The following is a 13,174-nucleotide window of genomic DNA, read 5'->3' on the forward strand; positions in this document are numbered from 1 at the left end:
CATCTGAAAAAAATCTAAATTAATATAAATTAAGGTGAAGATATTATACGATCAATAAATTCAACCAAAAAACTAAGCAAGTTACTTTTACCTCTCATGTAGAATGTATCAACCAATCTTTTCAAAGCAACATTTAAAAAGCGACATATAAAATTAAGTTTGCCACCTGTAAAAGGCACAGTCTTCTTCCAAATAAAAACACTCTTAAGAGCTTTTGGAGATTTCCATTTTGTCTTAAGATGTGATAAAATTCCTAAGTTGACAAAGCAATAACTCCTAAAACCCAACTTTAAGATGTTTTAAATTTTCAATTTGTGGCCTTGAAAATGGATTTTTGTTATATTGTTATATTGTATATAACATTTTACATTCTTCAAAGTACCTTCACATAGTATTTCAGTTGACCCTCAACAATCCTGTTAAGTCCACAAAACATACTAATAATACACCAGCATTACAGATTAAGTTTCTTACTCAGGGTTACATAATTGGGTAACCCAGAACCCAAGTGTCTACCTTGGAGTGCTTTTCCACTTTATTGTACTGTATTATACCATACTGAACTCTCCAAATACAAGATCAGAGAATCTGCTGTTGATCAAAGAAAGGCAAGGAATATGAATGAAACAACTCTGAGACCTACAACTATTTTTAACCTGGTAACAGAAAAATTTTAATATTTATTAAAGTATATTGAGCACCTACTTATATCTTCAAAGAGCTCAAAGACTAGTGGAGTAGACAAAGGTAAATAACTTCAAATCAATTTGAAGAGTATTATAAGAATGATCCCAAGAGGAAAAGATTTTAGCAAGTTCAGAAAGGCTGGCATTTGGGAAAGTGACAGGTCACGAAATTAGAAAGTTAGGCAGAAAACAGGTAAAGCTAAAGAATTTTAAAGTACCGCTGAGGCCATACCATGTTCAACTCCAAACTTCCTGATCTAAGAATGGTACCAACAGTCAGAGTTTTGCTGCATGATTTTTCAAGAATAAATGTAAACAAATAAAAAAAAATCTTTATAGATACCTCAAAAAGACAGCCTAAAAGAAACATTGTATCATCACAGTTAATATCCTAACTTATGCATGTGCACAAGGTCTGACAATTAAGTTCTTGTTGCACTGATGTTGCCAACATTTTTTGATATCAGAGGAATTATTCATTATGAATTTGTTTCAAATGGTCAGTTAACCAAGTTTACTATTTGGAAGTGCTGAAAAGTCTGCGTGAAAAAGTTAGATGACCTGAACTTTTCGCCAACAATTCATGGCTCTTGCATCACGACAATGCACCAGCTCACAGGGCACTGTCTGTGAGGGAGTTTGTAGCCAGTAAACAAATAACTGTATAGGAACACCCACCCTTCTCACCTGATCTGGCCCCCCAACGGCTTCTTTCTTTACCCGAAGATAAAGGAAATATTGAAAGGAAGACAGTTTGATGACATTCAGGACATCAAGGGTAATACGCCGACAGCCCTGATGGCCATTCCAGAAAAGAGTTCCAAAATTGCTTTGAAGGGTGGACTAGGCACTGGTGTCAGTGCATAGCTTCCCAAGGGGAGTACTTCGAGGGTGACTGTAGTGCTATTCAGCAATGAGGTGTGTAGCACTTTTTCTAGTTTGCAAACTTAATTGTCCAACCCCGTGTGTGTGTGTGTGTGTGTGTGTGTGTGTGTACATATACACACAGAGGATGCCAAAAAAAGTATACACATTTTAAGAAAGGAAAAACTGTATTAAAATTATGCTGATGATAACCACTTTGAGCACCTCTTGTAACTGCAGAAGTCAAATGTGACTTGTATTCAATCATCTTTTGCTATCAGTATATATGGAGTATCACAATTTTAATAGTTTTTTCCTTTCTTAAAATGTGTATACATTTTTTTGGCACCCTCTGTATATATATATTCATTTAACTATCACAACTCTATAAAATAGGTACTTATAACATTCTATTTACAGATTAAGAAACTAGTATAGAAGTTGCCCAAGGTGACACATTCATTAGCTGAACTAGGCAGTTTAGTTCTTAATTACTACCGTGTTTCCCCTAAAATAAGACCTAGCCAGACAATCAGCTCTAATGCGTCTTTTGGAGCAAAAATTAATATATATATAAGAGCCAGTATTTATATTACATTATATTATATATTATATTGTATTCTATAACACTGGGTCTTATAGTAAAATAAGACCAAGGCTTATATTAATTTTTGCTCCAAAAGACACATTAGAGCTGATTGTCCAGCTAGGTCTTATTTTCGGGGAAACAGTATGTTATACCGCAGAAAAATAGTGCCCTCTAAAAATTCAAGTCATGCTAAGTCTTATCTATTCCTACAGACTAGATTGGATCTATGTTTAAAAACCAAAACAATAAAAAGCTCAAATGAATGCAAGATGCTATAAATAAAGAACTGGTACAGAAAAACCTAATAACTATAGTTATTATTAACATTTTCAGAAAGTATAATTTGAACATAACCACTCTTGCTGCTTTTACAGCTTTATCTTAAAAAATTTAAAGTTACCAGAAAATCCAAATAACAGGTTTAGGATGATTTATGAAAATGAGGGCCAGTTTTACTTGAATGTTTCCATAGTTTAACTACCATGACTTTCAAATCACCAGAATCTTGCACTAGAATCTGAAGGTCAAGAAATGAACTGTCTGTCACCAGGCAACAATAGATTCCCAATTCGTTTCACACAAAACAACCTCTTTCCAAGTTCTTACACTAGGAACAACTGTGATATTAAAGGTTTTAAAAAAAAAAAAAAAAAAGGTAATTCAAAGAAAAAGATAAGATATAGACCCCTAAGACTAAGTAAGAACTAACTACATCATTAAAAATCAACCAAAATGTAATTCTCAACACCTGTACCACAAAGGTTACTTCCTACAGCAATAAAACTACGTATATTTTAAGTCAAATCTTACTTAACCAAAATTATCCCGTCAAAGGATTATTTCAAACAAGTCACCAATCATTCTTTAACATGCATAGCAGCTTCCCTCAAGTTATCTCAATTTTGCCCACATTTATCAGGAACTCTGAGAATTAAAAACAAACTCCAAAGATTATTCCCTAAAATCTAGTTCCTGGGACTGAGAATTACTGCAGAGTCTCATCCTAAAAAACAAGGAATGTGACACAAATTTAAAAAGTAAAGGAAAAAACAATCCTCGGTATTCAAATGGAGAAAGATTCAGTTCAATCAGTTATTTTAAGAACTATAGCAAAGAAATAAGTTATGGTTTCTTAATCACAGAACCACATCCCACTTCTGAAGCATTGCTAAACTTTTTATAAAACATTAATATCACATATTCACAATGAGACATGAGCCTTAACTTATTAAAAGCCAGAGAAAAGCAAGCATTAAGTATATTGGAGCTTAAACAAAATTTATGATTTGACCTCCCCTTTCAGGTAGATCTGGAAACAATCTCATCAATATATAAATATATCAAGTGTCCTCCATATTTAGAAGAAAGTTTGGAAGAAAGGTGCTTCAAGTAAGTAAATCATTCCTAACTCTCTACGTATAAATACATTTTCTTGAAGCAAATTATGCTGTTTCTTAAATAAAAATTTTAAAAATCCTTCCCTAGAAAAGCAATGTAAACTCTGCTAAATCCAGCAGTAACATTTTCTGACCAAGCCACATACATCATTTGCCTAATAAAACCAGGTAAAGAAATTTGCATCTTAAAAGATCTCAATTATCACTTAAGATCTTATGGTATCAAAACATTACCTATGTATTATTTATTTTAAGAATTGATACTTGTTTTAATAGATAGCTATGCATACTGTGACTAGGAAAATAAGCTAAATGGAAACAAGTTTGTTTTGTATAGCAAGCACACTTACACATTCTCCATCCCAAAAAGCCTACATCTCCATATGAAGTGATAGAATCAATACCGGAATCAGAAGTCAGAAATCTGACGACCTCCACACCAAAACAGAATTGCTATATTTGAAATTTACTAATTAGCCATCTACTAAATTACAAATGCTTTAACATTTCCCAAATTATTAGCTCCTAACCATTTTATTTTGTGTTCCTTACCAACCTAAGCAAGTCATTTACCTGCTCTATGATTTTAGGTTCTTTATTTATCAATTAAGTAGTTGGGCAGAATAACCTAAGATTTCGTCCAGTTTGAATACACTACGATTTTTAACTGAACACAATATTTCTCCTGTCTTCCTACAGAAAAAACACGTATATGGGAAGCACACATTTAGTAGAAAAAGTTTTCCTTTCTTCCCAATACTTTAGTAATCCCTTGACTTGTCCTTTAATTTGGATTCAAAGACAAAAACTCAAAACACTAACCTACTGAATAGGCAAATGTCCTTGTCAAAAAAATAAAAACACTGCTCACCAAGTGCTATAAAGAATCCTGGGGCTAGGATAAACACATTTTAAAAAAACAAAATGAAAACTTATAGAAGCAGGGTCAAACAACCAGGGTACCACTCAATGAGTTAAGGATTCTGCAGCCAAATCTTGAACTGGCTTAAAAATAATACGGAAATATGATATATAAGGATATCAGATATTCTTTAGTTTAACCATGTCCATGCCTAGACAGAGAACAAAAATCCAAAAAGTCATGAGTGCCAAAAAAAAATTGAGATGCTTAGACAAAATTCTTATTGTGACATTCGACAAATCAAGTTTTTTCCACCGTACCATTACTTCCAACATAATAAACTATCAGAAAATTCCAGGTTATAAAGGAAAACACACATATGACATTCCTCAAAGTTAAATAATTGAACTACCAAAATTAATTCATAAAGTGTTTAACATTTATTTGGGTCCAGTCTTAAGAGAGGAAGGTAACCAATAACGAAAAAAATTGTTAAAAAGCACCTAAACAAAATTATGGAACGCTTCATGAATTTGTGTACCAATCTTGTACAGAGGCCATGCTACTCTTCTCTACATCATTCCAATTTTAGAACCTGGGCTGTGCTGCCCAAGCATGCATCAGACCTAAGTTTCTGAGGCCTGACCAATAGGAATAAAGTTTATAGTTTGACAAATTTTTAATAAAGGTCTGCCACCTTTCCAACTCTAAACCACTATGAAATTGAGTAGTTATTTCATAACGCCTTAGAAGCTCTATATCATTAACTTTAAAACCTAAAAAATTTATGTTCTAAAGAACCTGGCAGTTTTATGTCCTTCCACATGTTAATTTCCCTTCACATTTGATATGGCCTTGGTCATTTGGAAGGTGACATTCAAAGGGTTAAGTACTAACATTAGTTCATGGATAAAACAAATTCCTAGATTATTTGGTTACTTTCATATCCTATTTCACTTGGTCCATTTTCTTAGCAAAAGAATATGGATAATGGCATTTTTCACATATAATGTAGCTCACTTTTTCATTCAGTGTGACTGACTGCTTTTTCAATAACTTATGTTCACTTCCTGGTGAGGAAATCAAGCTGCTACAGGTCACGCAACAAGTAGCCCAAACCCAGCTATCTAAACGTAGAATATACTTGTCAACCAGAATGACATACCATTATTTACACCATGAAAACCTCCCTGAAAGGTTGAAAAGGAAGCATTGTGACTCCTTTGGACTTTTGGGAAAGTCTGGCTTAAAAAGTTTTTATAACAAGATTAAAACAGTGACATTACAACTCTTCAAGCACTTATACAATTTTACGTGGTCTCTTACTATTCACTGTATAGTGAATGGGCTGAAGACATATTAGTTTTAATTAACAATGTCAGATAAGGCTTAAGTATCATTAGATAGAACAATATCAAATACTTATTGTACTTTACTAGTCCCAAGGCATTTAGCCAGAGAATTAGAAAGTCTATTTTATAGTAGTTATTAAATGCCTGTGCAACCAACAACTAAGATATAGCCCAAGGAAGGTCATTCATGAACAAGGTCGTTCTTATTTAAAAAGAACAGCCTGATCTCAGGGATGGAAACAGCATGTAACACACCAGCAGTTCATCACTGCAGGGCCTGAGGAGAATGAAATGTACAAGGCAAGAAGACTGTACTTTAACTCAAAAAATTCCCCACTAATTCCAAGCTTCCTGCCAGACACTAAAACAGTAACAAGTAAGTAGGCAATGCATTTGTACCAACGTTTTTCACCACTACTTCCCAAGTAGTAGCAAATCTCGTTGGCTATCAATAATTCTTGGTATATGCCCCGAAATCTGTTTCGATCTCTTTCAAAAGTTAGCCTCCCCCACTCAGAGCGAACAGTTAGTGAATGACAAATAAAGGATGAATTCGATAAACTGGCTTCACTGAGCCACATTTGGGATCCAAACCACCGTAAAATAAAGAAGTAGGCGGGGCAATACCTGCAGTTCACACCAGGCGACCTCCACAGTGGTTTCAGTGTCCAGACCTTTGTAGACGGTCTTAAAGGAGCCTCTGCCAATTTCGATGTCAAACTTGAGAAAGCGGCCATCATTGGACATTCCCACGGCCTTGGTCTCCAGCTCTTCGATGTCGTCCTGTTGCTGGCTCCGTTCCTCTTGCTGTTCCTTGGCGCTGCCGCCGCCGCTGCCGCTTCTCGCAGGAGGAGATTCCTCTTTGCTCCCCACATGGTTGGGCTGGGAAACTTGGCGGTCTTTGCTGCTGGTACTGCTGGGGGCAGTCGTGGCGGCAGGGCCCGCGGCGGCAGGTTCCCCGGGGACAGCGGCAGCAGCGGCGGGAGGCTGCTGGGCTACCTGCACAGCGACGGCAGCGATCAAGGTCTCCTCGCGGTGGGGCTCCGGTGGGGTACTCTGCGAAACCCCCGCGGTAGCGCTGGGCGGCGGGAGAGAAAGCGGGAGGCCGGGCAGTTCCAACGCAGTGGCGTTGGAGTCGCAGATGACGCTGCGGCGGAAGAAGCGGTGCTCCGTGGTGGTGGTCGCGGCTGCCCCACGGCTGTCCTTGTCCATAGTGTGGCGGCGACGCCGGTACCCGTCAGTCCTGCCAGTTCCAGCGTCGGTCCCCGCGGTGCCCAGTTTCTCCCCCACTGAGGAATCGGAGCTGGAGCCATTCTTGGGGGAAGGCGCGGGCGGCGAGAGGAACAGAGAGCTCGGGGTGCTGCTCTGCTTCTCCGCGGCGCCGCCAGACATGGTCGGTCCACTGGAGCAAGGCGAACGTGCCCGAATTTGTGAATGAACAGAGGGCGAGGGGCGGACCCTGAGGGGAGGTGAAGGTCGGCAGGTTCCGCTACGACGGCTCCTGCTCCCCGGCGGGTTCGGATCAACCCCGACTACTCCTCACTCAGCACTGACAAGTCACCCCGAAAACGAGACGGGACACGGGGCCCAGCTGCGGCGGCTCCTGCGGCTCACAAGGCGGGCTCGTCGGCGGGCGATCCAGAAGCTGAGCCACCGGGATTAGCGCCTCGCGGTCCGCATCCATCCTGCGGCGAGCGGCGGCCGGGAAGGCTGTAGCAGCAGAGGCGCCGCAGTCATGAGGGGCAGGGCAAAGAGCCGGCACCGAGTCGAAACGGATGCGGCGGATGCGGCGGCGGCTCCGGGTCCCCGCCGCTGCCGCTTCGCGGGCTGGGCGGGCTAGGCCCCGAGGGCGGCGGCAACGCGAGGCAGGGACTCGCACGGACTCCCGAACGGTGGCAGCTCCAGGGCCAAAGAGAGTGGGAGGGGCCGAGGAAGGCGAGGGAGGGCCGGGCCCGAGGGCTCCCGGACAGTCAGTCAGTAGGTCGCCGCCTCCCACACGCGCCCCCAGCGAGGGGGACCAGTCTCACAAGGCGCCCATCGCCCGGACGGGAAAGGCCGAAGCCTCCAAGCCTCGGTGACTGAGGAGCGGGCCCCCCCTTCCCCGAGGCCTCCCCGCCCGCCCCGGGCCTGGCAAACCCCCGTCCCCTCCCGGGCCGGTGCCGGGGGCTGACGGAGGGAGGGAACGGTGGGGAGGGGAGGGCCGCTCACCGCGGGGCCCGAGCTCCGCTGCTTCTCTGGGCCGAGAGCAGAGGAGACTGAGAGGACTGGGCGAAGGGGGATAGGGAGAGAAAAGAGTAGTCACCCCCACCAGGCGCCTTCTGTCACCGAAGACGCGGGTGCAGAGTGGCCGAGTGAGAAGAGCCGCGTCCGCCGGGGAAACTCTCCGCGCTAAATGGCGCCGGGAGTCTGAAGCCTCCACACAGCCCGCTCGGACCCCGCCCCCCACCGCCCGGGGCAGCCCCACCCCCACCTCTTCTCGGTGCTCTCGCGCAGGCGTACCAGTACCGACGCTCCTGGGACTTGTAGTTTACGCATTTGAGGACTGAAAGGGACTCAGGAAGAGGGTGCCTACAACTTCCGTGATGTCCTGCGGTTGCTTTAACTTTTATGCCTCATGGGAGTTGTAGTTTTCTTTTGGAAACCGTCCCTTCTGGAAGGCTGATGGGAGTGTCACCGTGGGTCGCTAAACCCTATCCTTAAGTCAGCGCTAGCTGGGAAAATCATTATTTAAGGATTAATTGTGGAAAAGGGGCAGGAAGAAAAAAAAAAAAAGAAGAGGGAGGCGGGACGAGAGGAGAGACTCCCATCATGCTCTGCTGAAGCGAGAGGGAGCTCTTAGGGTTGCCATGCAATGAAAAATGATCTGTTGTTCATCTTTAATGGAGAGAGCTGCAGTAGTGTTAAGTGACTGTAGGGGTGTGGGGGTGGAGAGGAAAGGCAAAGCAAGAAAACCAGAGGCTGAGCTCAAAGAGCCAGAAGAGCTAGACTACTTGTATGGGGTAAAAGAAACCTTGTGAAGATTGCGCATAGATTAATATTGATGAAATGGGTTAGGGAAGGAGACAAGGAGAATTATCTTATGTCCGCCTCCCTTGCATAGCAATTAAGGCCACATTCTCAACCCCAGCCCCAAGACAGATATTCTGGCTCTCGAAGATGGACGGCCCTGATGAAATCAAGGATCTTAGCGAACTCTTTGCCAGAAAAAAAAAAAAAGAAAAAAAAAAGAATGGTGCGGGGGTGGGGGGAGGAGGTGGATTCAAGAAAAAATAAGGTCTACATATCTTTGCGTCTTTTACCACAAACTCCAGAGAGCTTGCATCCTGTAGTTGGTTGAAATTTAATTTCCACCTTTCTTTTGCTTTGGTGGCTTAGTAAAACAACACCCTCTCTTTCCATACAGGTACATGAAAATACAAATGTAATTTATACCATGGCTTTGTACAGAGAGGAAATCTGGATCTGTACAGTTCACAGTAATGGAATGCTTTTCTTGAAAGCATCCTTGGGTTCCCTGGACCCCTTCGCTTCTCGCAACTACTCAAGATTGTACAGGTGATGAGCACTAGGGGGCACCAGACAGAGTAGGAAGCCAAACCAGGGAGCCAGATGGCAGTTAAAAGTCTAAACCCAACCGGTAAGAGCGGGAAGCTCTTAAACGTACGCAACCGCATCAGAGCGTCCACACGTTCCTGCCTCTCATTAGCGCCCGCTGTGGAACGAGCTCAGAAGCGCACATCCTAGCCGAGGACCACGCTAAGACTACGAGTAGTTTGGAAGCAACTGAAGATTCATTCGTTAGCGCTACTTTCCTAGGAAATGCCTACAACTTACCCGGATGAGATCCACTCAGAGAAGTTTTGCTATACAATTCATATTTATTCATCTGATATGTAAAATAGTTACACTAGTTTTCAGTTTTTTCTTTATCAAGAGCTACTCTTTCAGGTGTACAAAAAAGTTTGTTTTAAAACCAATGGTTTTAGGTTTCATGAAGCTAGCAGATTATGAGCATTTTAAAATACAAACTCAGTAGGGGCAACTAGAGTACTAAAATGTTAGCATTCCATTGTTTTAGAAACTATATCCTTCATTCGTTTGCTAGGGTAATGGTAAATTCCGTTATGGTATATAAAATTAGTAGTTTGTCTCCAACATTAAACTTAATGTAAAGCAAGGGGAAAATGACCCTAAAGTACATTTTTATTGTACTTCTTGTGGTAAATGCTTAGAACTTGCTCAATTGTTGCTTTACTAAGAAAAATAGCCTTGATTTAAAATATAAGGCAACTAATAAATTGGTGAGTTAAAAGATCAGTAAATCATAATGTTCACATTTTGACACCATAAAAATTGAGGCTTGGGGGCTTAGCTCAGTTGGTTAGAGCACAGGGCTCTTAACAACAAGATTACGGGTTCGATCCCCGTATGGGCTACTGTGAGCTGCGCCCTCCACAACTAGATTGAAACAGCTACTTGACTTGAAGCTGATGGGTCCTGGAAAAACACAAATAAAAGTTTTTTTAAAAATTGAGGCTATTTCTGTGTGAATACAGAGTGTGCCAAAAAAATGGATACACATTTTAGAAAGAAAAAAACGGTATTCAAATTGTAATAATATATACTGATAACAAAAGATGAATACAAGTCATATGTATACTTTTTTTTTTTTTTTTGGCACTCTCGGTAGTCATTTATTATTGCCTATTCCTGTTTATTAGGCACTGAAACTTAGGCCACACTGAATTGGACATAAATCCCATGATAATCACCATGTCCTATCAACATGTTATTTCAACCAGGAACAATTAAATTCATTGTAAATAATTAACTGTTGATTTAAAGCCATGCTTGCCCACATGACAGCTTTCCCTACTTGTGTTAACATTAGCATTACAATGAAAACAGGTACAACTTTAAGCTGAGTATAATCATACTGTGTACATGGTTAGATTTAAAGGTTAAACTGTTTAGTGTGAATATTTTACTACAGACACTTATTTGCTCAGTTCCCTTTTTAATGCTTACCAACTTTCAATTGACATGATATTTTCTGTTACTCATTCCTATGCTATCCCTAATAGTTACTTTTGCTTTCTCTGTCATTTCAATTATCAAATAAAGAGCTGACCCCTCTATTTAAAACATCAAGTGATATAAGTAGAGGTAGCCGAAAGAACCCATGATACAATGGATGCACTAAGCTCAGAGATTTTATTTCCTGACAGATGGGTCCATAAAAAGAGTACAAGTATTTTATTTTCTCTCACCATGTTCTTTAGTCACTTTATTCCTTGTTTATTTTCTCACATTTATTCATGTCTCTATTTTCCATTCATTCACATTTTATATTTATCTGGTCTCTGCCATTGGTAACTGGCTAGCAATGAGAGGCAGAGCCAGCTTTGATTTAGAAGTGGCTGAACACATAAAATCTACCTTGTTTCACATGTGACATAATTCATAGGGTAGCTTCTTGAAGTGTAGGGAAGAAAATACCATCTTGAGAGCATTTCTCTTTTTTTCTCCTTTCTCTCATTTCCCATATTCCTTTGTCTTGCCAGTAGACCTCTGCACAGGCTCCAGGCCCAACACCACAGACGTAGACACCAGGCCTGCCTCTGTGGACTCAGGTCCAAGGCCTACCACTGTGGACTTAACTTACCACCAGACCTGCCCTGGGGATCCAAGTGCCAGGTTCAACCCAGGGGACCAAGGCTCCAGGCTTAATCCCCATGGAATCAGGCACCAGGCTAGCCCATTTAAACCCAAGCACCAGGCCTGCCCACCTGCTGACCTAGGCACCAGAACACCCACAGCACCACCAGATGACCCACCCAGAATCTCCAGATGAGCTAACTATTGAAGGGCTTTCCCTGCCAAAATCAGTCTGTAAAGATCGGAAGAGGTGCCTACTTCTTCAAATGCACATACACCAACACAAGGTCATAAGGATCATAAATAATCAAGGAAACATGGTAGCACCAAAGTAAACTAATAAGCTCCAATAACTGACATGAAGAAAATAAAGACCTATGAATTATCTGACAAAAAATTGAAAATATTCCTCTTGAAGAAATTCAGTGAACTACAAGAAAACACAAAGAGACAACTAAACGAAATTAGCAATTTCCTGGATATAGTGCCAAAAATACAAGCAACAAAAGCAAATATAAACAAGTGGGACTACATGAAACCAAAAAGCTTCTGCATGGCAAAGGAAACAATCAAGAAAATGAAAAGATAACCTACAGAGAGGGAGAAAACATTTGCAAACCATATAGCTGATAAGAGGTTAAATATCCAAAATACGTAATGAACTCATACAACTCAATAGCAAAAAAACAACCTGATTTAAAAATGGACAAAGGACCTGAATAGATAATTTTCAAAAGAAGACATCGAAATGGTCAACAGGTATATGAAAAGGTGTTCAACATCACTCATCTTCAGGGGAACATAAATCAAAACCTCAAAGGGATAACATTCACTCCTATTAGAATGACTATTATCAAAAAGACATTGTAACAAGTGCTGGTGACGATGTGCACTGTTGGTGATAATATAAATTGGTACAGCCATTATGGAAAAAATAATATGGAAATTTCTCAAAAAATTTTAAAAAGAACTACCATATGATCCACCAATCCCACTTCTGGGTATATACTCGAAGGAAATGAAAAACAGGATCTCGAAGAGATGTCTGCAGCCCCATGTTCATTGCAGCATCATTCATAAGAGCCAAGATATGGAAATAACCTAAGTGTTCAATTACAAATGAATGGATAAAGAAAATGCAGTATATATACAAAATGGATTATGATTCAGCCATGAGATAGAAGGAAACCCTGTCATTTGTGACAGTATGGATGAATCTTGAAAACATTATGTTAAGTGAAAGAAGCCAGACAGAAAAGACAAATACTGTTTGATGTCACCTATGGAACCTGAAAAAAAAAAAAAAAAAAAAGTGGAACTCATAGAAGCAGAGAGTAGAATGGTGGTTACCAGAGATTATGGGAGGGAGGTGGCAGTGGGGGAAGTAAGATGTTGGTCAAAGGGTACAAAGTTGCAATTATGTACAACGAATAAGCATAGAGATTTAATGTATAGGCATGATGACTATATTTAATAATATTATATTGAACATTGGAAATATGCTAAAAGATTATATTTCGGGCACACTCACCACACACAAAAAAGGTAATTATGCGAGAAGGTGCTATGTTAATTAGCTTGACTGTACTAATAATCATTTCACTATGGATATGGATATCCAATCATCATGTTGTACACCTTAACTATATACAATTTTTATTTTTAAAAATAGGCATAAAAAATTAAACACCATTTAAAACAGTGTCAAAAAATAAAATATAATTAGGAATAAGCGTAACACACTATGTATAAGATTTATAAGCTAA

At 40.4% G+C, this 13,174-nt stretch overlaps 1 protein-coding gene and 1 non-coding gene across 18 annotated transcripts in view; both read right to left on the bottom strand.

Moving 5' to 3' along the window:
• Positions 1-8,186, bottom strand: part of WNK1 (WNK lysine deficient protein kinase 1) — a 145,893-nt gene extending 137,707 nt beyond the window's left edge. For 6 of the 17 annotated variants that reach the window (XM_074325183.1, XM_074325188.1, XM_074325186.1 and 3 more), the window contains exon 1: positions 6,378-8,186. In XM_074325183.1, the coding sequence (XP_074181284.1) occupies positions 6,378-7,142 (765 nt within the window). In that variant the 5' untranslated portion in view covers positions 7,143-8,186. The remainder of the gene's footprint in view (positions 1-6,377) is intronic. The other 11 variants (XM_074325191.1, XM_074325190.1, XM_074325189.1 and 8 more) reach the window with 4 other exon arrangements.
• On the bottom strand, positions 4,908-5,009 carry LOC141570251 (U6 spliceosomal RNA). Its single transcript, XR_012494259.1, has one exon. It is a non-coding gene; the product is annotated as a U6 spliceosomal RNA (small nuclear RNA).
• Positions 8,187-13,174: the final 4,988 nt, after the last annotated feature.

This window comes from Rhinolophus sinicus, linkage group LG02 (assembly GCF_036562045.2).
Source record: "Rhinolophus sinicus isolate RSC01 linkage group LG02, ASM3656204v1, whole genome shotgun sequence".
In the NCBI taxonomy this organism is placed as follows: domain Eukaryota; kingdom Metazoa; phylum Chordata; class Mammalia; order Chiroptera; family Rhinolophidae; genus Rhinolophus; species Rhinolophus sinicus.